The sequence below is a fragment of the Oratosquilla oratoria genome, chromosome 37 (genome assembly GCF_046742065.1).
Source record: "Oratosquilla oratoria isolate Oo_2021 chromosome 37, ASM4674206v1, whole genome shotgun sequence".
NCBI classification, from domain to species: domain Eukaryota; kingdom Metazoa; phylum Arthropoda; class Malacostraca; order Stomatopoda; family Squillidae; genus Oratosquilla; species Oratosquilla oratoria.
In genome coordinates, this window is record NC_134813.1 from 2,609,087 (window position 1) to 2,635,737 (window position 26,651).

General features: G+C 39.8%; 1 protein-coding gene across 6 annotated transcripts in view; it reads left to right on the forward strand.

Moving 5' to 3' along the window:
• The window catches only part of LOC143019500 (uncharacterized), an 81,320-nt gene that overhangs the window by 18,696 nt on the left and 35,973 nt on the right, over positions 1 to 26,651 (forward strand). For all 6 annotated transcript variants that reach the window (XM_076175146.1, XM_076175149.1, XM_076175150.1 and 3 more), the window contains one exon: positions 9,712 to 9,833. In XM_076175146.1, coding sequence (XP_076031261.1) covers positions 9,712 to 9,833 — 122 coding nt within the window. The remainder of the gene's footprint in view (positions 1 to 9,711; positions 9,834 to 26,651) is intronic.

Sequence of the window (26,651 nt, forward strand, 5' to 3'; positions counted from 1 at the left end):
GCTGGAGAGAGGGTAGAGTACCGGAGGACTGGAGTAGTGCCTGTATAGTTCCTCTTTACAAGGGAAAAGGGGACAAGTGTGAATGTAGTAGTTTCAGAGGGATTAGCCTGTTGAGTGTAGTAGGGAAGGCTTATGGGAGAATCTTAATTGAGAGGATTAGGAGAGGAACAGAAGGAGTAATTGGTGAGGAACAGTGTGGATTTAGGACGGGTAGAGGTTGTGTAGATCAGATCTTTGTGGTAAGACAGATATGTGAGAAAGCTATAGGAAAGGGGAAGGATGTTTTTTGGGCTTTTATGGATCTGGAAAAGGCTTATGATAGGGTAGACAGAAAGGCACTGTGGGAGGTTATGCAGATTTATGGGATAGGAGGAAAGCTTTTGGGAGCTGTCAAGAGTTTTTATGTGAGTAGTAGAGCATGTGTTAGGATTGGAAATGGAGAGAGTGAGTGGTTTGAAGTAAAGGTGGGACTTCGTCAAGGATGCGTTATGTCGCCCTGGCTGTTCAACTTATACATGGATGGGGTGGTGCGAGAGGTGAATGCTAGGGTAGTGGGTCAGAGATTGGAGATGGTTAAAGAAAATGGAGAAAAGTGGGAGGTGAGCCAGCTGTTGTTTGCGGACGACACTGCGCTTGTGGCAGGGTCAGAGGAGGGATTGAGGAAGCTGGTGGCAGAGTTTGGGAGAGTATGTGATAGAAGAAAGCTAAAGATAAATGTAGGTAAAAGTAAGGTGATGAGATGTACAAGGGGTGAAGGTGGCAGTAGACTGGAAGTGAACATTAAGGGAGAGCGACTGGAGGAAGTGGATAGTTTTAGATACTTGGGTGCAAGTGTAGCAGGAAAAGGTGGAGTGAAGGTGGAGGTAGAATGTAGATTGAGAGAAGCGAGTAAATGCCTTGGTGGATTAAAGAGTGTAATGAGGAATAGACATTTGGGAATGGATGCGAAGAGGAGACTGTATGAAGGAGTGATTGTGCCAACAGCACTGTATGGGGCAGAAACGTGGAACATAAGAGAAGAAGAGAGAAGGAGTTTGAATGTGTTTGAGATGAGGTGTCTGAGAAGTATGGTGGGGGTTACTAGGCTGGATAGAGTGAGAAATGAGGAGGTGAGGAGGAGAACAGGGGTGAAAAAGGATTTGGGAGATAGGGTTGATGAAAGAATATTAGGATGGTTTGGACACATGGAAAGAATGAGTGAAGAAAGACTAGTAAAAGAGGTATGGAAGGCAGATGTGGAGGGAGTGAACATGAGGGGACGTCCTAGGATGAGGTGGATGGATGGGGTGAAGGGGGCTTTGGGGAAGAGGGGAATGTCTGTTGAGGAAGGAAGGGAGAGGACGGAAGACAGGGGTGAGTGGAGAATGGTTGTATATGGATGATGTTGTGATTGCATGAGGAGAAATGGGCAGGGGGGTGGGGGGTGGGGTAGTATGTGTGAGTAAATTTTGACGCAGCCCGAAGGGATTTTCTCCCCGTCCTCTCCTTATATGCAAGGGGGGACGGAGAGGGGGGGTCGCCGATTAAATGAAGCGGCCTTGCTGTGGATGTGCTGTGTCTTGCGACACTGCTTCTGACCCAGGGCGGTGGGCAGGGTGCAGGGATGACCCGTCATCCAGGAGGTGCTCAGATGAGAGGGAGGGTGGGAGGGGTGTGGAGTGTATGTAGGGATGAAATGGGTGGGAGTGTTTTTATGCCTTTCCCTTTTTGGCTACCTCCCTTGTAAGGGGGAAAAAGCCTTGGTATATGTATGTATGTATGTATGTTATAAATTTTTGTTAAAATATTCCATTTCTCTTCTACTGTTGTTTCCTCCTTGTGTATCTTTTCCCAGTCTGCTTTTTGAAAGAATTCCATTATTTGATCAAAATTTGTTTTTCCATACATCAAACTTCACTTTCAGTATTGTTCATTTTTTTCCATGTATTTTTCCTCATGTAGTTCCAGTTCAACTAATATGTGGTCACTTTTACTTATTGGTGTCTTATATTCAATCCTGTCCACTATTATACTACACTTCTTAATGTTGAATTCAATCTCCCACTTCCTACTCCATTCACATACTTTATTGAGATCGCTTTACAGCGATTCTCAATCTTCTTCGGTGTTCACTTTTTTCAACATTTTTGCATCATCTGCGAAGAAGCTCATATAACTTTCAATTCCTTCATCCACATCATTAATATATATAGCAAATATTATTGGGGACAAAACTGTTTCATGTGGAACTTCACTAATCACTTAATCCCAATTAGAATGTTTGTCTCTTATCTCCACTCTCATTTTCCTTTCATGCAAGAAGTCTTCCATCCACTTCAGTAATTTGCCCTGTATTCCTCCTACAGTTTCTAATTTCTTTAGTAATTTCTTATGTGGCACCTTAATAAAAACTTTTTTCAGGTCTTGAAATGCCCAATCAGCCCATCCATCTCTCCTGTATTATATCTATTTGTCTTGAATAGAAACACATCAGGTTTGTGACACATGATCTTTCTTGTCTAAATCCAAACTGCCTCAGATTTAGTACATTGTTTTTTCCAAATGCTTTACCCATCTAATTTTGATAATTCTTTCACAGATTTTAGCTACCATACTTGTAAGAGAGACCAGTCTATAGTTTGTAGGGTCTTCTTTGTTTCCCCCCTTATATATTGGTACTATATTTGCCCTTTTCCAATCTTTTGGAACTTTTCCTTCCTTCAGTGAACTGCTTATTAGACTATGTATTTTGTCTGTTAGTTTGTCCCTGCATTCTCTCAAAATCCAGTTTGCCATTTCATCTGGACCATGCAATTTTCTGACATCGAGATTTCTCAAGTGATTCATATTTCATTCTTTGTTACTTCTACCTCTTTCATAGTGGGGGACTTTCCCCTCCCACTCGTCATCTCTCAGTTGTATGTTCTCCCTCATAATTTCTGCCATTTCTATTTTCTCTGTGTATTCTATTCCTCCGTGTTGTAGTTTCACTAATTGTTGCTTGTTTTTCAGTTTGTTGTTGACAAATCTATAAAATAGTTTTGGTTGATCTTTATATTTTTGTATGACATCTTTTTCATATTTTCTCTTTTCTTCTCTGCACACTTATACATATTGATTTCTATAACTAGTGTATATTTTCCATTTTCAGGTCTTTTGTCTTTCTTCCATTTTATCCAAGCTTTATCCCTTTTGTCTTTTAACTCGCTACATCTTTTGTTGTACCAACACTTTACATATCCTTTTTCTTGTTTTTGTCTTGGAACATACTTTTCCACTCCTTATGAATTGTTATCAGAATTTTCCATTTCTCTTCTACTGTTGTTTCCTCCTCATGCATCCTTTCCCAGTCTGCTTTTTGAAAGAATTCACTTATTTAAAAAAAAAAAAAAAATCCATACATCAAACTTCCCTTTCTTTATTTTTTGTTTTTTCCATGTATTTTTCCTCATTTAGTTCCAGTTCAACCAATATGTGGTAATTTTTACTTATTAGTGTCTTATATTCAATCATGTCCACTATTTCATGTTCTGATGTGATTATTAGGTGCAGTCTCGATGGTTCTTCCTCATTTCTATACCTCATCTTCTCTTGTATCCATTGCGTCATTGTATGTTCTATAATCATATGAAGTACAGGAGTCCCTCAAATAACGCGGGGATTAGGTTCCTGAAATTACCGCGTATGACCAAATCCGCATATGCTGACTTTCCATATTAAATACCGAGGACCGTATGTATGTGTAGGTGTATTTACCTAGTTGTATTTTATGGGAAGGGGAGCTATGCTCGTGGTGTCCCGTCTTTATATCTCATTTTATCTAAACTATTTTTAAATTCATGTATTGTTTTTGCACACACTACTTTCTCATCTAACTTGTCCCAAATGTCTATTACTCTGTGAGGAAAGCTGTGTGTGTGTGTGTGCACGTGTATGTGGTGTATGTATGTGGCATATGTATGTGTTTGTGCATATATACATGTGTGTGTATGTGGTGTATATGCATATGTGTATGTGGCGTATATATGTGTGTGTATGTGGCATATACACGTGTGTGTGTGTATGTGGCGTATGTATATGTGTGTGTATGTGGCGTATGTATATGTGTGTGTATGTGGCGTATGTATATGTGTGTGTATGTGGCGTATGTATGTGTGTGTATTTACCTAGTTGTATTTTACGGGAAAAGGAGCTATGCTCATGGTGCCCCGTCTTCATATCTCATTTTATCTAAACTATTTTTAAATTCATGTATTGTTTTTGCACACACCACTTTCTCATCTAACTTGTTCCAACTGTCTATTACTCTGTGAGGAAAGCTGTTCTTTTTCAGATCTCTTCTATAGCTGTCTTTTTTTATTTTCTTTTCATGTCCTCTTGTATTTCTATCATCCCATTTTATCAGATTCTCTCTATCAGTAATTTTTATGCCTTTCATGATTCTGTAAATAGCTATCAAATCTCCTCTCTCTCTTCTTTGCTCTAGTGTCTGTAGTTCAAGTTTTGCTAGTCTCTCTTCATATGATAGTTTTGAGAGTGTTGGTGCCAGTTTTGTAATTGCTCTTTGTATTCTTTCAAGTTTTTTTATACATTTTTTTGTACCTGGTGACCATATCGTTGCTGCATATTCCAATCTTGGTCTTATCAGGGTGATTAGAATTTTCTTCACCATTTCTTCATCCAGGTATGTAAATGCAACTTTGATTGTTCTTATTAACCCCTTCCATACGGTGCCGCACACGTAGGCGTCATGGGGAGCGAGTGTATTCGCGAGGCTGCCATATCGGCGTCTTGATTATATATATTGTAGTCGCCCCTCCATAATGACATTCTTTCTAATTCTTTTGTAATCGCATTTTCTATGGTTATCAGAATTCACGGGTGAAGAGAGAACGATCAATATAAGCGGTGACTATATTTTATGATGCGAGTATTATTACGACACGTCGTACGGCTGGCATTGGCTGCTGCCACCGAGATCTAAGTCCATGACGCCTACGTGTGCGGCACCGTATGGAAGGGGTTAAATTATAGGTTTCTCCAAAAATCTTATTTATATGTTTCTCAGGTGACATATTATTCATAACAATGACTCCCAGGTCCTTCTCATTTTCTACTTTTTTTATTCCTTCTCCCAATTTATATGATCCTGTTATTCTGTTTTTGCTTTTTCCAAATTCCATTATACTACACTTCTTTGTATTGAACTCCATCTCCCACTTCCTACTCCATTCCCAGACTTTATTTAGATCACTCTGTAGTGATTCACAATCTCCTTCCGTGTTCACTTTTTTCAGTAGTTTTGCATCATCTGCAAAGAAGCTCATATAGCTTTCAATTCCTTCATCCATATCATTAATATATATAGCAAACACTATTGGGGCCAGAACTGTTCCTTGTGGAACACCGCTTATTACTTCATCCCAATTTGAGTGTTGGTCTTTTATCACTACTCTCATTTTTCTTTCTTGCAAAAAGTCTTCCATCCAGTTAAGCAGTTTGCCCTGTATTCCTCCTTCAGTTTCTAATTTCTTAAGCAACTTCTTATGTGGTACTTTGTCAAAATCTTTTTTTAGGTCTAGAAATGCACAATCAGCCCATCCATCTCTCTCTTGTATTATATCTATTAGCCTTGAATAGAAAAATATTAAATTGGTGATGCATGATCATCCTTGTCTGAATCCAAATTGCCTTGGATTTAGCACGTTGATTTTTTCTAAATATTTTACCCATCTACTTTTGACAATTCTTTCACAAATTTTTGCTATTGTACTTGTTAGAGAGACTGGTCTATAGTTGGTAGGGTCTTCTTTATTTCCTCATTTATATATAGGTACTATATTTGCTTTTTTCCAATCTTCTGGAACTTTTCCTTCTTTCAAGGAACTGTATATTATGCATTGTATTTTGTCTGCCAGTTTATTCCTGCATTCTTTGAAAATCCAGTTTGCTATTTCATCTGGTCCATGCGATTTTCTGACATCAAGATTACTCAAATGTTTCAATATTTCATTCTTTGTTACTTCTATTTCTTTCATTGGGGGGACTTTCTCTTTCCATTCGATCTCTTCAGGTTGTATGTTCTCCCTTGTAAACACTGATTTAAAATGTTTGTTCATAATTTCTGCCATTTCAATTTCCTCTGTGTATTCAACTCCTTGTCTTAATTTCTCCAAATCTTGTTTGTTTTTCAGTTTGTTGTTTACAAATCTGTAAAATAGTTTTGGTTGATCTTTACACTTTTCTATGACATCTTTTTCATATTTTCTCTTTTCCTCTCTGCACGTTTGTACATATTCATTTCTATAACAAGTATATATTTTCCATTTTTCAGGTCTTTTGTATTTTTCCATTTGGTCCAAGCTTTGTCTCTTTTGTCTTTTAACACTCTACAACTTTTGTTGTACCAGCACTTTACATATTCTTTTTCTTGTTTTTGTCTTGGGACATACTTTTCCACTCCTTTTTTTATAAATTTTTGTCAAAATATTCCATTTCTCTTCCACTGTTGTTTCTTCTTTGTATATTCCTTCCCATTTTTCTTTTTGAAAGAATTCTCTTATTTTATCAAAGTTTGTTTTTTCATACATCATTCTTCCCTTTTCTATATTGTTCATTTTTTTTCATGTATTTCTCCTCATTTAGTTCCAGTTCAATCAATATGTGGTCACTTTTACTTATTGGTGTTTTATATTCAATCTTTTCCACTATTCTAGGTTCAGATGTGATTATTAGGTCTAGTCTTGATGGTTCTTCAATTCTATACCTAGTGTTCTCCTGTATCCACTGTGTCATTGTATGGTCAATAATCATCTTGAGTAGAACATTTCCCCATGAGTCGTCTCTACCCTTTACTGTCATCTCTTCCCAGCAGACTTCTTTGGAATTAAAGTCGCCCATCATAACTATTCTTCCTCCATCTTCCATTATCTTATTTAATGTTATCCTTGTGTCTTCTAACATACTTTGATGTTCACTCTCTTCCCACGAGGCTGTTTTTGGAGGCACATAATTTATCACAAACTTTCTGCTCTTCTTATCTCTGTCTTCCACTTCGATCATAATCATCTCTACTGTATTCTTTCCATATGTGACACACCTCACGTTTGTATCGTTCTTAGTCAGGAACATAACTCCTCCCCCTTGTTTTGTCTCTCTGTTTCTTATCCAATAATTATATGCATCATGTCCTACACTGTTGGGTGGTAGTGGACCTTTTAATTTTGTTTCTACAATTCCCATTATGTCCGGTTCTTTTTCCTTCAGATAATCATTCAGCTCATTCAATCCTGTTATTAATCCCTCTATATTTGTGTAAGACACTCTTAGTTTTCTGCCACTTCCATTGTATTCTCTGTTTCCCTTTTGTTTTTCTCTAGTATGTCGTATTTCCTTACTTTCATATTCACTACTCTCCAATAGAATTTCTCTTTTTCTGACTCTGTTCTGTTCTCGTTTTTTCCTTAGCTTCATGTCTTTTCATTTTTTCCTCCTCTCTTTCCTCTTTATTCATTTCTCTTTTTTATCCATACCTTTTTATAATGTTCACTTGCTGCTAGTTTCCCTGTTTTTGCTAAGATATTCTCTGCCGTCATTTGTGACCTGAATTTAATCTTAATTGGTCTGATCTTATCTGTACTATACTTTCTGAGTCGAAACATCTCTTCAATTTGTTTCATGATTTCAGGTTCATCTTCCTGAACTAATTGTAGTAAACTGCTTACTTTTTCTTTTTCCTCATTGATTCTTGTGGTTCTATTTAGGTTATGTTTCTCTTCCATTCCTAATATAATTATACATTTCTTTTTATCTGCTAAGTCTCTTACTATATTCTCCTTCTGTCTCATCACTTTAATAACTGAGTCTTCAGTTTGTTCTTTTATTTGCTGTTTAATTATGTCAGTAAATGCAACTTAACTGTTTTCTTGGATTTTTTTCCAACCCTGTGCTTCATTTGCTATGGCCTCTTTATTGTCTTTATTATTCCACTTTAATTCTTCATTCTCCTCTTTTACTTCTTTTAACTGTCTTTTTAATTCTTCTATTTCTTTAGTTAAGTTTTTGTTCACCTTCTCTAGTTCTTCCAATTTTTCAACTCTCTGTGCAATCTTTGCTATGTTACCGAACCTATTCTCCCAATGTTCGGTCATTTGTTCAAGTTTTTCCTCTAGTCTTGCTAATTGAGGGAGGTTGGTATCCGCCCCCCCCTCATTAAATCCCTGGAAATTATTATCCTCACCTTCCATTGTGCTGCTCTTATCTATATTTCTAATCTTTACATTTTTGTTAATTCCTTCACCAAAATCATCGGTCCTTCTCTTGTTTACAAGACGCCTGGTCTCCTGGACCAAGTCCTCTCCTTCCTCATTTCCTTCCATTTCCCTCAGTAATCCCTCCCCTTCTCCTTTTTCCTCACTTTCCCACTACATGAGCTTTCCCCTTCCCTGTAAATACAATAAGGTACTTCCTTTGCGTTGACATCCACGAAAATTTCACTTTTTCTTCAGAACTCCAATCTTCATCGTCCATCTGATGAAAGTGTGTGTGTTTAGGAAGTATGTGTGTGTGTAGGGAATGGAATGGGTGTGAGTGGTTTCTATGCCTTTTTCTTTTTGGCTACCACCCCGTGTAAGGGGGAAAAAGCCTTTGGTATATGTATATGTTTATACTGATCACTTTTTGTTAGTTTCCCTGTTTATGATAAGATATTCTCTGCTGTCGTTTGTGACCTGAATTTAACCTTAATTGGTCTGGTCTTATCTATATTGTATTTCCTTAGTCTATATATTTCTTCAATTTCTTTTCCTGTTTCTTGTTCATCTTTAACTACTGATACCTTGTTTACTTTTCCATCTCCTCCTTTACTCTTGTATTCCTATTTGGATTATGCTTCTCCTCCATCCCTAATGTAATTATACTTTTCTTTTTATCCGCTAAGTCTCTCACGATATTCTCCTTCTCTCTCATCACTTTAATAACTGTGCCCTTAGTTTGTTTTTTCATATGTTGTTTTACTATATTTCTAAATTCAATTTTGTTATTCTCATGGACTTTTCTCCAACCCTGTACCTCTTTTGCCATGGACTCTTTATTCTCTTTGTTATTCTTCTTTAATTCCTCATTCTCATCCTTTACTTCTTTTAACTGTCTTTTTAATTCTTCTATTTCTTTATTTAGACTTTGGTTCTCCTTTAGTTCTTCCAATTTATGAACTCTGTGTAATCTGTGTAAGTTGACTGAGCCTAACCGCCCATTGTTCGTTCATTTTTGCTAGTTTTTCCTCTAGACTTGCTAATCGGGGGAGGTTGTCATCTCCTCCCTCATTATATCCATGGAAATAAATATCTTCACCTTCCATTGCACTGATCTTATCTGTATTTCTAATTTTTACATTTTTACTAATCTCTGACTTCATCTCTGTTGTCTGCGCATCTCTTGTTGACATTCCTTCTGACTTTTGGGGCCTGTTCGTCCCCTTCCTCATTTCCTTCCATTTTCCTCAGTAATCCCTCCCCTTCTCCTTTTTCTTCACCTTCCCACTACACCACAAACTTTCCCCTTCCCTACTAATACAACACAGGTACTCCCTCCTCGTTGAGATCCGTGAAAATTGTAGCTTTTACTGGAGTCCAATCTTCGCTGTCACTTCAACTGTCATGTGTGTGTGTGTAGGAAGTATGGAAGTATGTTTTTCACATTTATTATGAATTTTTCTTTATTGATCCTCAACAGATCAGAAGTTACAAGTCCAAGAAATCCCCCATATGAACCCACTAAACCTGGAAAGCCTCAGAAAGGAAAGATGTACAATGTGACCACTGGTGAGAAACGAGTGAGCTTCGATGATGATGTTGGTATGTATCCTGATGGTGGGTTGTTTGAATCATAAGCATAAGTTCAAAGGAGATCTGTAGGAGGGCCTGATGACTATTGCCAGGTACTGTGAATCTGCAGGTTTCCACTCAGTGAAACTCAAGGATTGATTATGTGTGAATGATATTTTGGTGCACCCTGAAGGAATTTCTTCCTGTCTTCTCTATTTTCTTTATGAGGGAATGGAGATTGGGGGTAGGTCACTGATAAAGTGAAGCACCCTTGCTTTGGATGTACCATGTCTTGCTGCATTGCTTCTGACCCAGGGCAATGGGCATGAGATAGGGATGATCCTTTATCCATGATGAGCTAAGATGAGAGGGAGGAAAAGGTGGATGGGAGTGGTATGGGTGGGACTTAGTACGTGTCTTTTGACGTGACTACCTCTCTTATAAGGAAGAAAAAGCCCTTATTATATAGGTTGTTGTTGTTGTTGTCGTTCCCTAGACTGTCTGTCCAAGCAGTCCCGTCTCCCTAAGGAATGCCATAGCCGAAACTGGGTTTTCCCACAAATCCTTTATAGAGCGTATGTTGTGTTGTTTGCGTGCATGATTGTGTATAATGCAGTCTTCCATTATGTGTTGTATGGTATGGGGTGAAGTGTTACATCCTGGGCAGCTGTTCACAATGCGGTCATCCAGCCTCTTCTGGTAGCTTAGAAGTGCTGGGTGGTGACCGCACCGCAGTCTGGCCAAGTGGACTCTGTCCTTTCATGGGAGAGAGGATTCAGAAGGGTGGATATCAGGGGGTCTGGCATGCAGCAGTGTGTTGTCTTTCAGTGTGTTAATGGAGTGGTGAGTGATATGATTATGAATATGTTTCCGGAGGCTGGTATTTGGTGGTTGTGGAGGAAGAGAAGAGTGAGTGATAAAGGTCTTTGGGTGTTGTTTTAATGTTTCTTGGTGTGTGTGGGTGTTCTGCTATGTAGTGTAGCGGGTGTAATGTGTTTGTGGTGGCTGCGGCAAGTGTTTGTGGTGGCTGCGGCAAGTGTTTGTGTGCCTCTCATGTCGAGGTGGTCCTTGACTTTGAGGACTTTTGTTTCATGGTGTAAATGGTCTGTAGGTGTTGTATTTGTGCAGCCTGTAATTGTTTTTAGGGCTTTGTTTTGTATGATTTGAAGGGTGTTGTGGTGTGTCTCACTGAGATTAGGAGCCCATGCAGGACTCGCATAATTCAACACTGAGCGTATGCATTGTTTGTATATTGTTATATTAGTTTCTTTGTTTTGTCCAAATGTTGTTCCAGTGATTGACTTAAGTGCGTTAAGTCTGGGTGTGCATTTGTTTTTTATGTTTGTGATGTGTTGTTTGAAAGACATGGATGTATCGTATGTTACACCAAGAATTTTCGGTGTGTTTGTGTGTGGTATTAGAGTGTTGTTGATGTAGAGATGAGGTATGTATTTGTGTTCTTTTATCCAGTTGGTGAGAAGTGTTGCTGTAGATTTGGTTGGAGCTATTTTGAGTCTGTTTGTGATGAACCATGTGTTGAGTGTGTCAAGGTATGGCTGGATTATTTCTGCAGCTTTGTCTGTGTTGCAATGTGTGCATGTGATTGTTATGTCGTCTGCGTAGGAAGAGATTTGTATTTCTGAGGTGTCTAGCGTGGGTAAGTCATGCATGTATAGATTAAATAGTGTGGGGGATAGAACTGAGCCCTGTGGTACTCCGTTCTTAATGTTTCTGATGTGCGATGATTGGCCATTATATGACACGTAAGCATTCCTACCTGCCAGATAATTGGCCAGCCATCTTTTGGTGTTATTGTGCATGTCTGTGTTATATATTTTATTTGTTAGGTTGTGGCGGGGGATAGCATCAAAAGCTTTACTAATGTCTAATGTTATAAGAAGTGTTCTGTGGTGGGGCCTATCTGAATTGATGCCATCTAAAATTCTTTGTGTGAGGTTTGTCAGAAGGGTGTTTGTGGACTGTAGTGGCCTAAAACCGTGTTGTGAGTCAGCAAGGGGAATATGTGGTGTGACAAGTTTAAGTATTAGGCGTTCAATGACTTTAGAGGGGGTGCAGAGAAGTGTGATTGGACTTGTCTGTGCAAAATGATGTATGAGTGCGTTTGCTTGTTGTCTGTTTGAGGGTAGATTATCTGTTGTGATTATTGCTGCGTGAGAGCGTGTAGTGTTGCTGTTGGATAGTGTAATGCTGTTGAGTGTTTTGTACAATTTGCTGGTGTTTGTTTTGTGATCAAGCGTATTGATAAAGTTTTGCCAATTTTGTGTTTTTTGTTCATGTATTTTATTGGCAATCACAGTGTTTAGTGTTTGTATTTGGTCTGCTATGTTTTGAGGGATAGGTGTGGGGGTACCGTGTTTAAGTGTGTCTCGTTGTCTGATGAGGCTTTGGATTTCTGGTGTGAAGTTGGGGTTGTGTGATTTTCTGTTGCCTCTAGGGATGTATCTCTTGTCTGCATTTTGTATGATTGTATTAAAAGTGTGCACAGCATTGTTTATGTTTGTGATTGGTGTACTGTTAAGTGTTTCAAAATGTTGTTCTGTCTCTTCAATAAAAGCTTCCCAGTTAGCTCTCTTGTAATTGGTGTAAGTGTGTCTGTGGCCAACTGGGGTGCATCTTGTTTTGGTGGTGATGATGATTGGAAGGTGGTCAGAGCCAAGGGTTCCGACCACTCTCCATGATGTTGTTGGGGTTAGGCAGGGGGAGCAAAAGGTGATATCAGGAGAGGAGGGAGTGTAGAGGGCTTGGTGTGGGATATGTGTATGATTATGTGTGTTGTTCATGATAGTCAATGAGTCAAACTGAGTCTGTATATCAAGCCCTCTGTCTGTGTCAGGGTTGTCAACATACCAGGCAGACGACTTGGCGTTGAAGTCTCCACCCATGATCAGGTTGGGGATTGAGGCTAGTTGGCTAAAATGAGGCCTGAAGGTGTCTGGAACTGTGGGGGATGATTGGGGGGGAATGTACATGTTAACTATTGTCAGTGTTGATTTGTTGCCTGTGCGGATTCGAATGGATTGGATTTCTGTTGTGTTATCTGTGGTAGGGAGGAGAATTTTGGTTGTGGCACTTGTGTCCACAAAACAGATGGAGTGGTGGATCAGGGTGATGAGTTCACCGCCATAGCCGTCAGTCCGGTCTTGTCTGATGGTGGTGTAATTATGAAATGATGGTGTTTTGTGTGAGTGTCTTAGTTTTGTTTCTTGTAAAATCGCAATGTGTATGTTGTGTTGTTTAAGAAAGTGTTCAAGTTCATGTTTTTTCGTGTTAATACCGTCAATGTTGTGTTGTAATATGTTGATGTTGTGTGTTTTGTATGTGTTGTATGTTGCCGTTTGGGGTTGAGGTTGGGGTGGTAGTGGGGAAGGTGTAGGATCTGGGTCAGAGGGGGGGAAAGGAGAGATCAGGGACAAAGGAAGGGGAGTACTAATCGGGGGTAAGGGCAGAGGGAAATTGGGAGTGGGTGAGGGTGCTGGCTGTGGTTGGGGAGGTGGGAGTGGGGTTACTGGAGGGCAGGTAGAACATGTCCAAATGTTTGTGTATTGGTTTGTGTCAGCAAGTGTTGTACAAGTGAGGTGGGCCCAGTTTTTGCACATATTGCACTGAACTGAGCCCTTTCTCTGTCTGCTCGAAGTAATGGGTTTAGAGCATGTTGGGCATGTGTATTTTGTGGTGGGCCCAGGATTGCTCTCTACATCTCCAGCTAAAAGTAGAAGAAGAGGGGTGATCGCCGGAAAATCACCCCTCGGTGCAGAAAAAACGTAATATTGCATGTTGGGAAAAAGGATTGTGGTACTCCCCAAGGTAGGCGTAGCTCCTCTTGGGGATCGGTGCCACCTGCGTAGAGCCGGTGGCCAGGGGTGGTTGCTGCCGTTTGGCCCCCAACTCTTGGGGTTGGGGGGTGGTCCCACGACGTAGACGCTGCAGCTCCAGGACCAGATAGAGTGTTTGTGATAGAGGAAATCTCGATTCATAGAGAAGTTATGCTACTTCATTATACTGTGACTGTCCCTCCATTATGCTGTACCCCCACTTTTAACTATGTCCTGTACCACTTCTAACTTTTAACCCTGTGGTGGGGGAAAAGAATACTGCCACAAAGTCTTCCCACTTGAGTCGTACAAGGCTACAAAAAACCGAATGGGGATAGAACTAGGAATCCTTCTCCCTGTAGTCCCAAAGGGGACATTCCTAAAAAAAAAAAAAATAAAGGCATAAGAGGGTCTAGGAGTTTTCCAACCAGTACCCTAAGGTTTGGGTCTTTTAATGTGCATGGATGTGGTACAGATGAGAGTAAAACAAAAGAGATAGGTAGTATGTTTGTGAGAAGAAAGATGGATGTGTTGGCATTGACTGAAACTAAGTTGAGAGGGAGTGGCGGGTGTGAGTTTGGGAGTGTAATTGGGAGGTTCTCAGGAGTGAAGAGAGGACGAGGGAGAGAAGGGGTGGCTATATTAGTAAGTGAAGATATAGCTAGGTGTGTATTGGAGTGGAAGAATGTTTCATCAAGGTTAATGCGGATGAAGGTGAAACTGGGAAGGGAGATGTGGGTTTTTGTAAGTGCATATGGGCTTGATAGTGGGAAGAGTATACAGAAAAGGGAGACATTTTTGATGGATTTAAACGAGTGCATAGAGGGATTAGGAAAAAATGTCAATATAGTGGTATTGGGAGACCTTAATGCTAGGGTGGGAAATGAACCAATAGACAGAGTGGTTGGGAAGTGTGGATTTCCAGGAAAAAATCATAATGGAGAGTTGATGGTGGAGATGTATCTAGAAAGAGAGTTGATGATACCAAATACAGTGTTTAGGAAGAAAGTCAAGCATAAGTACACATGGGAGAGGGTGATGGATGGAAGTGTAGCAGATAGAGCATTAATGTACTATATAGTGGTAACCAGGAGTATAGTAGGAAGAGTTAAGGATGTACATGTTCTAAGAGAATAGAGTGGGGGAATATCAGATCAATTTTTGGTGGAAGGTAATTTGAGAGTGGAGGATAGATGGAGAAAGAGGAAACAGACAGAAGGTAGGGAGGTACTTAGAGTGAACTGCTTAAATGAGAAAGAAAAGGAGTACAAGAAGAAGCTGAGAAAGGAGTGGGAGGGAGTGAAGGATAAAATAGAACTAGGAGAGGAGGAGGAATGGGGATGGTTCAAGGAGGGAGTCACAAGGTGTGCAAAGATGTTGTGTGGAACAAGGAGGATGGGGGGGAAATAGAGGGAATGGTAGTGAGTAGTGGAATAAGGAATCAAAGAAAGTTGTAGAAGAGAAAAAGCGAGCTTTCACAGATTGGTTGCAAAATAGGACGAAGTAATCATATGAGAGGTACAAAGAAAAGAAGAAAAATAAAGCATAAGATAAAGGAGGCAAAGAGGAAAGCAGATGTGAAATGGGGTGAGAGTATAATAGAAAATTTTGAAAGTAATGAAAAGATATTTTGAAAAGAAATTAAGAGAGGAAGAGGAGGCAAATAAAATAGAAAAGAAAAGGTAAAAGGTGCAGATGGAGAAATGATAATGGAAGAGAAGGCAGTAAGAGTAAGATGGGCAGAGTATTTTAGGGAGTTGCTAAATGTGAAGGAGGATAGGGAGGGAAAGATAGTTGCAGTGGAAAGCACTAAGAAAATGGTGATGAGTGAGAAAAAGGGAGGGAAAAAAGGAAAGATGAAGTGAAGGCAGTTAAGATAATGAGAGCAGGTAAGGCACCTGGGTTGGATGGATGTCATACAGAATGACTGAATAAAGGAGATACAGTGATGGTGGACTGGCTGGTGAGGTTATTTAATGTTTGTTTAAGAGGGGGTAGAGTGTTGGAGGATTGGAGGAGTACCTGTATAGTTTCACTTTACAAGGGAAAAGGGGACAAATGTGAGTGAGTGTAGTAGTTTCAGAGGGATCAGCTTAAGTGTAGTTGGGAAGGCTTATGGGAGGGTCTTGATTGAGAGGATTAGGAGAGGAACAGAGGGAGTAATTGGTGAGGAGTGTGGTTTTAGGACAGGTAGGGGTTGTGTAGATCAGATTTTTGTGGTAAGACAGATATGTGAGAAAGCTATAGGAAAAGGTAAGGATGTATTTTGGGCTTTTATGGATTTGGAAAAGGCTTATGACAGGGTAGACAGGAAGGCACTGTGGGAGGTATTGCAGATATATGGGATAGGAGGAAAGCTTTTAAGAGTAGTCAAGTGTTTTTATGAGAGTAATAGAGCTTGTGTTGGGATTAGAAATGGAGAGAGAGTGAGTGGTTTGAGGTAAATGTGGGACTTTGTCAGGAATGTGTTATGTCACCCTGGCTGTTCAGTTTATACATGGATGGGCTGGTGCAAAAGGTGAATGCAAGGGTAGTGGATCAGAGATTGGAGATGGTTAAAGAAAATGGAGAAAATTGGAAGATAAGCCAGCTGTTGTTTGCTGACAACACTGCACTTGTAGCAGGATCAGAGGAGGAATTGAGGAAGTTAGTGACAGAGTTTGAGGTGTGCAAAAGAAGGAAGTTGAAAATAAATGTGGGTAAAATTAAGATGATGAGATGTACAAGAGGAGAAAGTGGCAGCAGCCTGGAAGTGAGTATAAAGGGAGGAAGTGGATGGTTTTAGATACTTGGGTGCAAATGTGGCAGGAAAGGTAGGAGTGAAGGTGGAGGTAGAATGTAGATTGAGAGAAGCAAGTGAATGCCTTGGTGGATTAAAAAGAGTAATGAGAAATAGACATTTGGGAATGGAGGCTAAGAGGAGATTGTATGAATGAGTGATTGTGCTGACAGCACTGTGCAAGGCAGAAACTTGGAACATAAGAGAGGAGGAGTTTCAATGTGTTTGAGATGAGGTGTCTGAGAAGTATGATAGGGGTTACTAGGCTGGATAGAGTGAGAAATAAGGTGAGGAGAAAGGGGGTGGACAGGGAGTTGGGAGATAGGGTTGATGAAAGAGTATTGTGATGGTTTGGACACATGGATAAAATAAGTGAAGAAAGACTAGTGAAAGAGGTGTGGAAGGAGTGAACATGAAGGGGTGACCAAGGATGAGATGGAAGGATGGGGTAAAAGGGGCATTGGGAAAGAGGAGAATACTTGTTGTGAAAGGACAGGAGAGGACAGAAGATAGTGGTGAATGGAGAAAGGTTGTGTATGGATGATTTTTTTTTTTTTTTTTTTTTTTTTTTTTTTTACCCAATCTAATGAAGTGGACTTGCTGTGGATGTGCTGTGTCTTGCGACACTGCTTCTGACCCAGGGCAGTGGATAAGATACAGGGACGACCCAGCATCCTGGAGGTGCCAAGATAAAAGGGAGGATAGAGGGGAGTGGAGTATGTTGGGGATGGAATGGGTAGGAGTGGTTTTTATGCGTTTGTTTTTTTGGCTATCTCCCTTGTAAGGGGGGAAAAAGCCTTTGGTATATATATATATATGTACCACTTTGGTATATATATATGTAGGGGAAAAGAATACTGCCAACAAGTATTGCCACTTGAGTCGTAAAAGGCGACAAAAATGGGACGGGGGATGGGATTAGGAGTCCTACTACCTGTAGCCCCAAAAGGGGATATTCCTAAAAAAGAAAGTAAAGGCATAAGAGGGTCTGGGAGCTTTCCAACCAGTACCCTAAGGTTTGGGTCTTTTAATGTGCATGGATGTGGTACAGATGAGAGTAAAAGGGAAGAGATAGGCAGTATGTTTGTGAGAAGAAAGATGGATGTACTGGCTTTGAGTGAAACTAAAATGAAAGGAAAGGGCAACTGTGAGTTTGGGAGTGTAGCTGGGAGGTACTCAGGAGTGAAGAGGGGACGAGGGAGAGAAGGGGTGGCTATACTAGTAAGTGAAGAGATAAGTAAGCGGGTAGTGGAGTGGAAGGAGGTGTCATCAAGGTTGATGTGGATGAAGGTGAAGCTGGGAAAGGAGATGTGGGTTTTTGTAAGTGCATATGGGCCTGGTAGTGAGAAGAATGTAGAGGAAAGGGAGGCATTTTGGGTAGATATAAATGAGTGCATAGAGGGATTGGGGAGAAATGTCAATGTAGTTGTATTGGGAGACCTAAATTCTAGGATAGGAAATGAACCAATTGACGGAGTGATTGGTAAGTACAGAGTTTGAGGCAAAAATCGTGGTGGAGAGTTGATGGAGATGTGTCTTGAAAGAGAGTTGATGATAGCAAATACAGTGTTTAAGAAGAAAGTCAAGCATAAGTACACATGGGAGAGGGTGGTGGATGGAAGGGTGGCAGATAGAGCGTTAATGGACTATATAGTGGTGACCAGGATTATGGTAGGAAGAGTTAAGGATGTACATGTTCTAAGGGGAGAGAGTGGAGGAATATCAGATCATTTCCTGGTGGAAGGTAAACTGAGAGTGGAGAAAGAGGAAAAGGGCAGAAGGTAGGGAGGTACTTAGAGTGAACTGCTTAAATGAGGAAAAAAAAGGAGAATGAGTATAAGAGGAAGTTGCGAGAGGAGTGGGAAAGAGTGGAGGAGGAATGGGGATGGTTCAAGGAGGGAGTCATAAGGTGTGCAAAGATGGTGTGTTGAACAAGGAGGGTGGGAGGAAATAAAAAGTAGGGTAGTGAGTGGTGGGATGAGGAAGCAAAGAAAGGTGTAGAAGATAAGAAGCAGGCTTTCATAGATTGGCTACAAATTAGGACGAGGGAATCGTATGAGAGGTACAAAGTAAAGAGAAAGGAAGTTAAGCATAAGATAAAGGAAGCAAAGAGGAGAGCAGATGTGAAATGGGGAAAGAGTATGACAGAAAATTTTGAAAGTAGTAACAAGATGTTTTGGGAGGAAGTTAAAAGAGGAAGAGGAGGCGAATCAAGTAGAGAAGAAAAGGTAAAAGGTGCAGATGGAGATATGATAATGGAAGAGAAGGCAGTGAGAGGAAGGTGGGCAGAGTATTTTAGGGAGTTGCTAAATGTGAAGGAGGATAGGGAGGGAAAGGTAGTTGCAGTGGGAAGCGCTAAGAAAATGACTATGATGAGTGAGGAAAATGGAGGAGAAATAGGGAAGGATGAAAATGAAAGCAGCTGTTAAGATGATGAGAGCAGGTAAGGCACCTGGTCTGGATGGATGCCATGCAGAATGTCTGAAGAAGGTAGGTACAGTGATGGTGGACTGGCTGGTGAGGTTATTTAATGTTTGTTTAAGAGAGGGTAGAGTGCCAGAGGACTGGAGGAGTGCCTGTATAGTTCCGCTTTACAAAGGAAAGGGGGACAATTGTGAGTGCAGTAGTTACAGAGGGATCAGCTTGTTGAGTGTAGTTGGGAAGGCTTATGGGAGGGTCTTGATTAAGAGGATTAGGAGAGGAACAAAGGGAGTAATTGGTGAGGAACAGTGGTTTTAGGACAGGTAGGGGATGTGTAGATCAGATTTTTGTGGTAAGACAGATATGTGAGAAAGCTATAGGAAAAGGTAAGGATGTTTTTTGGGCTTTTATGGATCTGGAAAAGGCTTAAAACAGGGTAGACAGGAAGGCACTGTGGGAGGTACTGCAGATATATGGGATAGGAGGAAAGCTTCTAGGAGCTTTCAAGAGTTTTTATGAGAGTAGTAGAGCATGTGTCAGGATTAGAAATGGAGAGAGTGAGTGGTTTGAGGTAAAGGTGGGACTTTGTCAGGGATGTGTTATGTCACCCTGGCTGTTCAACTTATACATGGATGGGGTGGTGTGAGAGGTAAATGCAAGGGTGGTGGGTCAGGTGTTGGAGATGGTTAAAGAAAATGGAGAAAAGTGGGAGGTGAGCCAGCTGTTGTTTACAGACGACACTGCACTTGTAGCAGGATCAGAGTAGGGATTGAGGAAGTTGGTGACAGAGTCTGGGAGAGTGTGTGAAAGGAGAAAGTTGAAGATATATGTGGGTAAAAGTAAGGTGATGAGATGTACAAGGGGTGAAAGTGGCAGCAGACTGGAAGTGAGCATTAAGGGAAAGCGACTGGAGGAAGTGAATAGTTTTAGATACTTGGGTGCAAATGTGGCAGGAAAGGGTGGAGTGGAGGTGGAGGTAGAATGTAGATTGAGAAAAGCGAGTAAATGCCTTGGTGGATTAAAAAGTGTAATGAGGAATAGACATTTGAGAATGGAGGCTAAGAGGAGGTTGTATGAAGGAGTGATTGTGCCAACAGCACTGTATGGGGCAGAAACATGGAACATAAGAGGGTAAGAGAGGAGAAGTTTGAATGTGTTTGAGATGAGGTGTCTGAGAAGTATGATAGGGGTTACCAGGCTGGATAGAGTGAGAAATGAGGTGAGGAAGAGAGCAGGGGTGGTAAGGGAGTTGGGAGATAGAGTGGATGAAAGAGTATTGGGATGGTTTGGACATATGGAAAGAATGAGTGAAGAAAGACTAGTAAAAGAGGTATGGAAGGCAGATGTGGATGGAGTGAACATGAGGGGGCGACCTAGGATGAGATGGATGGATGGGGTGAAGGGGGCTTTGGGGAAGAGGGGAATGTCTGTTGAGGAAGAATGGGAGAGAACAGAAGACAGGGGTGAATGGAGAATGGTTGTATATGGATGATGTTGTGATGCATGAGGTGGAATGGGTGGGGGGATGGGGACTGAGGTAGTATGTATTTACCTAGCTGTAATATACGGGAGGGGAGCTATACTCGTGGTGACCCATCTTTGTATCTCTCCGCATAAAGTTTTATCTTAAAATCTTGTATAGTGTTTGCACATACTGTTTTGTTGTCTAATTTGCTCCATGTATTTATCGGTCTGTGTGGGAAACTGTTCCTTTTCAAATTTTTTCTATAATTGTCCTCTTTCAGTTTTTTTTCCGTGTCCTCTCATTTTACCATTGTCCCACACTAACAAGTCACTCCTGTCTAAAACCTTCATTCCTTTCATTATTCTGTAGATAGCCAGCAAATCTTCTCTTTCTCTTCTTTGTTCCAGAGTTGGTAGATTCAATTTGGACAGTCTTTGCTCATATGTTAGTTCAGCGAGAGTCGGTGCTAGTTTGGTTGTTGCTCTTTGTATTCTTTCTAATTTCTTAATATTCTTTTTGGTACTGGGTGAGAACATTTTTACTTAGCCCAAAGGGATTTCTCCCTGTCTTCTCCTTTTCTGCATGAGTGGACAGAGAGGGGGGGGGTCGGGGATTTAATGAAGCAGCCTTGCTGTGGATGTGCCGTGTCTTGCGACACTGCCTCTGATCCAGGGCAGTGGACAAGATGCAGGGATGACCCATCATCCAGGAGGTGCCAAGATAAGAGGGAGGGTAGATGGTGGAGGGGAGTGGAGTGTATTTAGGGGTGGAATGGGTGGGAATGGTTTTTATGCCTTTTTCTTTTTGGCTACCTCCCTTGTAAGGGGGAAAAAGCCTGTAGTATATGTATATATGTATGCATGATGTTATAGTTATAAGATCCATTTGTCACTGAGAGCCTGTCTTGTCAACTGGCCCACTAGAGTTGCTATTTCATTTATCATTATTTCATCACAATAGCCATCATCATCAGTATCATCATTACCATTATCCTTAACATCCTCATCATTATCATCATTATTATCAATAATATCATTACTGTCACTATTATTGTCATCCATCATTGTTATCATCAGTACTACAGCACTGTTATCATTATAACCATCATTATCATTATGATTTTTATAATGGTATTATGGTATTATTGCTATCTTATGTATTCTTTTTGCATTAGGTCACACATAATTAACGGTAATGATGGATACTTGGACCCAAATCAGCATTGGCCAAAAGCAACGAAGTGCTCAAACTTTGCTACCATCAAGAAGAGCGGATGGCAATTCTAGATCACATGATGACATGAATCATGATCATTGAGCAGAGGACAGCAGTGACATAGTTGGTCCTGGTGCATTGGTGAGAGAGTATGAATGGAATTCGAGTGAAGATGAAGGAGTTGCACCGACCACCACACCACCTGACACAAACCCCTGCAACAATGTGGGTTTTTCCTCCTGGAGTGATGGTCATGATTTTGAGCCTCACATTCATAATTTTGACTCTAGGTCATCAGGCATGACTTTAATTTTTCCCGTTGGACCTGATGGAATAGAAGCAGAATATTTTGAAGCCTTCTTTGACAACAAAGTAATGGACAAAATAGTGCAGGAGACTAACCTACAACATAATTATCCCATAACACGGAGAGTGACAATTCAGAAGAAGAAAGTAATGCACATAGCTGCCTCAGGATATGGAAAGACACAACAGTCAGGGAACTCTGTGTTCTTTGCTCTAGTTATTCTGATGCCACACGCAAAGAAACATGTCATCAGTGACTATTGGAAAAAAGAACCATTACTGGGTACATCAACATTCGGAAAATTCATGTCAAGAAATAGATTCCAAACACTACTAAGGACCTTGCACTTTGCCATGAATACACAACCTCAACCAGACAACTGCATGTGGAAGATATGTGATGTGTTTATGATGATAAAGGAACGGTAAAGCTGATTTTTCAAACCCTTCTGCAAGCTGGTAATAGACGAATCGCTTGTGCTATTCAAGGTACATCTTATTTTCAAGCTGTATTTGCAGACAAAAAGGAACCAATTTGGAATCAAATTGTTTGTCTTGTGTGATTATGAGACTGGTATTGTAGTGGACATGATCCCATACACAGGTACCAGCATTGATTACAATCAAAATGACCCTCACAGAAGCACCAGGAGCATTATAAAAACTCTGCTTGCCCCATACATGGAGAAAGGCCATGGCTTGTATACAGACTCCAATTATTCAAGAGCAGACTTGTCCCGTTTTCTGCACAACAAAGGGGTAGGATCCTGTGGTACAGCTCAAAAGACACAAAAACACATGCCCCCACTTTTCATACACACACCGACCACGGAACTGCGAACACCTTCGTCGTCGCTGGGTCCCAAAGAAGAGGATAAATGACGAAAAAGGAAACCTGGTTTGTATTGTAGGGGAGGGGAGAAATCATGAGTGTCCGTAATGATATCTCCGCAGTGTTAGTAAATTGTATTAAGGAATAATTTGCAAAAATGAAGGAAAATAATGAAAAGTCCAACTCAAAAGGAAACTGCGAAGCAGAGCCATCTGGTAAAGACATGACGAACCCCGATGTAAACAAACATTTCATCACATCGACCATGACTAGGGAGTATCACAAAGATGCTTTTTCTGGATTTAATAAGTATGAAAGCAGGAGTCTAAGTCATATCTTAGGGATAGAGAGGGAAATAAGCAAGAATGGGATATGGTGGGAGAATGAAATTATGTAATTAAGAAATGAAATTGTTGAATTAATGGACTGCCTAGCGCAAGCAAATGTTGATATCTCCAACCTAAGGAGAACTAACTTGGACCTGAGAAACAACATTAAGGGATTGAAAAAGGAAATAAGAGAACTGAAGAGTGATAATGAAAAGAAGATAATTAATGATACTACCAATAGCGAAAACTTAAAAACAGAGGTAAATAACAAAATACAGGAAATAACTGAAAAAATCAAAGAGGAAAGTATCCAAAAGATTAAGAAATAGAAGAAAAACATTGAAAATAAAGAAATTGCTTTCAAAGAAATAATCCAACAACAAATGCAGGATAATGCAAAAGACACAATTATCCAAGTAATTAATGAAAAAGCAAATTGCATCAGAGACACAGTGGATAGGAAAAAATGTATTGTGGTATATGGGCTAAAAGAAAAACATGGTTTGACAAGATTCATGAGAGAAAAAGAAGAAAAAGAGATGGCAAAGGAAATCTTAAAAGAAGTTCATGAGGGAGCCCAAGATGCAGTTAAAGACTTTGAAGAAACATATAGGATCGGTCTCTATTCTAAGGATAGAAATCGACCCCTAAAGATATAACTAAAATCACAAATGGCAGTAGAAGACATATTTGAAAAAGTAGGTAACTTAGCAAAGAGTGAAAAATACAATAAGATATGGATAAAAAGGGAAATGAGTACTGAGGAATTAGAAAAAGAAAAGACACTAAGAGATGAAGCAAAGGAAAAAATGCGAAAAGAACAGAGACAGAAAGCAAGGAATTCCATTGGAGAGTAATTGCCATGAGACTGAGGAAATGGTACATCAGAATGGGCGAACCAAAGACAGAAAAAAAATGGAGAGAGAAGAAAATTGAAAGTGGCCTATACCAACATCGACGGATTAATTTCAGGACTGAATGAACTTAATGATTACCTGCTAGAAGAAAAGCCAGACATAATGGGAATTGTGGAGACTAAACTAAGGGGCGAAATACCATCCATCGATGTTGGAAATGGACTATATAATTACTGGATTAAAAACAGAGACAAGAAACAGGGAGGAGGAATCATGTTCTTGGCCAAGAAAAACTTGAATGTGACAAAAATAGCGGAGGGCAAAGGTAATGTAGAACTGATCATGATAAAAGTCGAAGACAAGAACATGAAAAGTAGAAAGTTTGTGGTGACTTATGTGCCCCCAAAAATGAATGCTTGGAAAGAGAACGAGCATAAGAAAATGTTAGAGGATACAAGGCAATCATTAAACGAGATACTAATGGGAGGGGGTAATTTGGTAATTATGGGGGACTTCAATTGCAAAGAAATTTGTTGGGAAAACATGACAGTGCGAGGAGGAGACAACTTGTGGGGTAATGTACTACTAGATATGACCATGGAATACACAATGACTCAGTGGGTCAGTGAAAACACCAGATACAGAAACAACGAAGAGGCATCGAAAATAGATTTAATTTTTACAACAGAACCTGAAATTGTGGATAAAATCCAATACAAGACATCAATTGGAAAAAGTGACCATATACTCATTGAAACTGAACTAAAGGAAGAAATATACATGGAGAGAAATGAAAAGCATAGGAAAGGAAGATTGATGTACAACAAAACGGACTTTGCAAAACTAAGGAAATTCTTCCAGAATGCAAAATGGGAAAAATTTTACATGGAAGAGACAAAAATGGAAGAGAAATGGAATATCTTGATGGATAATTACAATGAAGGGGTAAATAAACACATACCAAGACAGAAGCAAGAGAGAGTGTACATTAAATGCTGATTCAACAAAAGATGCAGTGAGGCAAAAGACAGAAGGGAAGCTTGGAAAAGATAAAAAACCTGGAAAATGGCAAGTCTGTATAAACTATAGAAATGAGTATGTTCAAGTGAGAAGAGAGGAAAAAAGGAACCATGAAAAGGATATTATAGATAAATGCAAAGAGCAACTCAAGCTATTCTATCGATACATGAATGGTAAACTTAAAAACAAGCAAGAAATGGTGAAACTACCAAGGAAATATAGAATACACAGAAGATTTAGAAATGGCTGAAATCATGAAAAATCACTTTAATTCTGTCTTCACTAGAGAGGAAATGCAATATTGGAACGAAGGAAATGAAAGGTGATCTCCCCCCATGAGCGACATAACAATAGCACAAAAAGAAATATTAGAACACCTATCAAACCTAGACGTCAGGAAATCACATGGCCCGGATGGAATTGCAAATTGGATTCTAAAAGAAAGCAAAGAAGAACTAATGGATGAAATACATAACATAATAAATTGCTCACTCAAAGAAGGAAAAATACCAAAAGACTGGAAAAATGCTAACATTGTACCAATATATAAAGGAGGTAACAAGGAAGAACCAACTGACTATAGGCCAGTCACTAACAAGCACTATAGCCAAAATTTGTTAGAAAATCATCAAGAATAGATGGGTAAAACATCAGGAAGACAACAATATAATAAACCCAAGACAACTTGGGTTCAGACGAAGAAGATCATGTACCACAAACTTAATATGTTTCTACTCAAGATGAATAGACATAGTGCAAAAAAGGAATGGATGGGCTGACTGTGCCTTCCTGGACTTACAAAAAGCTTTTGACAAAGTACCACACAAAAAATTATTAAAGAAACTCGAACATATAGGAGGGATACAAGGGAACTTACTAAAATGGATGGAGGACTTCCTGATTGGTAGAAAGATGAGAGTAGTGCTCAGAGAAAAATATTCAGATTTGAAAGAGGTGATCAGTGGAGTACTGCAAGGATCTGTACTAGCTCCAATAATGTTTGCTATTTATGTGAATTACATGGATGAGGATGTGAAATGTTACATGAGCTTCTTTACTGACGATGTCAAACTGTTGATGAAAGTAAAAACTGAAGAGGATTGTGAATCACTGCAGGAAGACCTGAATAAAGTATGGAGCTGGAGTCAGAAATGGGAGGTGGACTTCAATATTAAGAAGTGTAGCATAATGGAGTTTGGAAAAAGCAAAAACAGAATATCAGGACAATATAAAATTGGAACCAAGGAGGTAAAGAAGGAGAGATCTGAAAAAGATCTGGGTGTAATTATCTCAAACGACTTGTCCTATGACAAACAGATAAACAAAATTGTTGGAGAATCCTACAATTTGCTAAGATCAATGAAAGTGGCATTTACATATTTGGACGAAGAAATGGTTAAAAAAATATTGGTCACACTGATAAGGCCTAGACTAGAAAATGCAGCAACACTGTGGTCACCCAGTACAAAAAAGAATATAAAGAAAATAGAAAGAATCCAGAGAGCAGTAACAAAAATGGCACCTGTACTCGCAAACTTGTCATATGAGGAGAGATTGGCTAAACTAGATTTACCGACTCTGGAGCAAAGAAGAGAGAGAGGCAACCTACTGACCATCTACAGAATCATGAAAGGCACAGAAATACTTGATAGAGAGGACTTGTTAAACTGGGACAAGAGAAGCACAAGAGGACATGGAAAGAAAATAAAAAAACATAACTACAGAAGAGCACTGAAGAAAAACAGTTTTCCACATAGAGTGGTAGACACTTGGAACAAACTGGACAAGGAA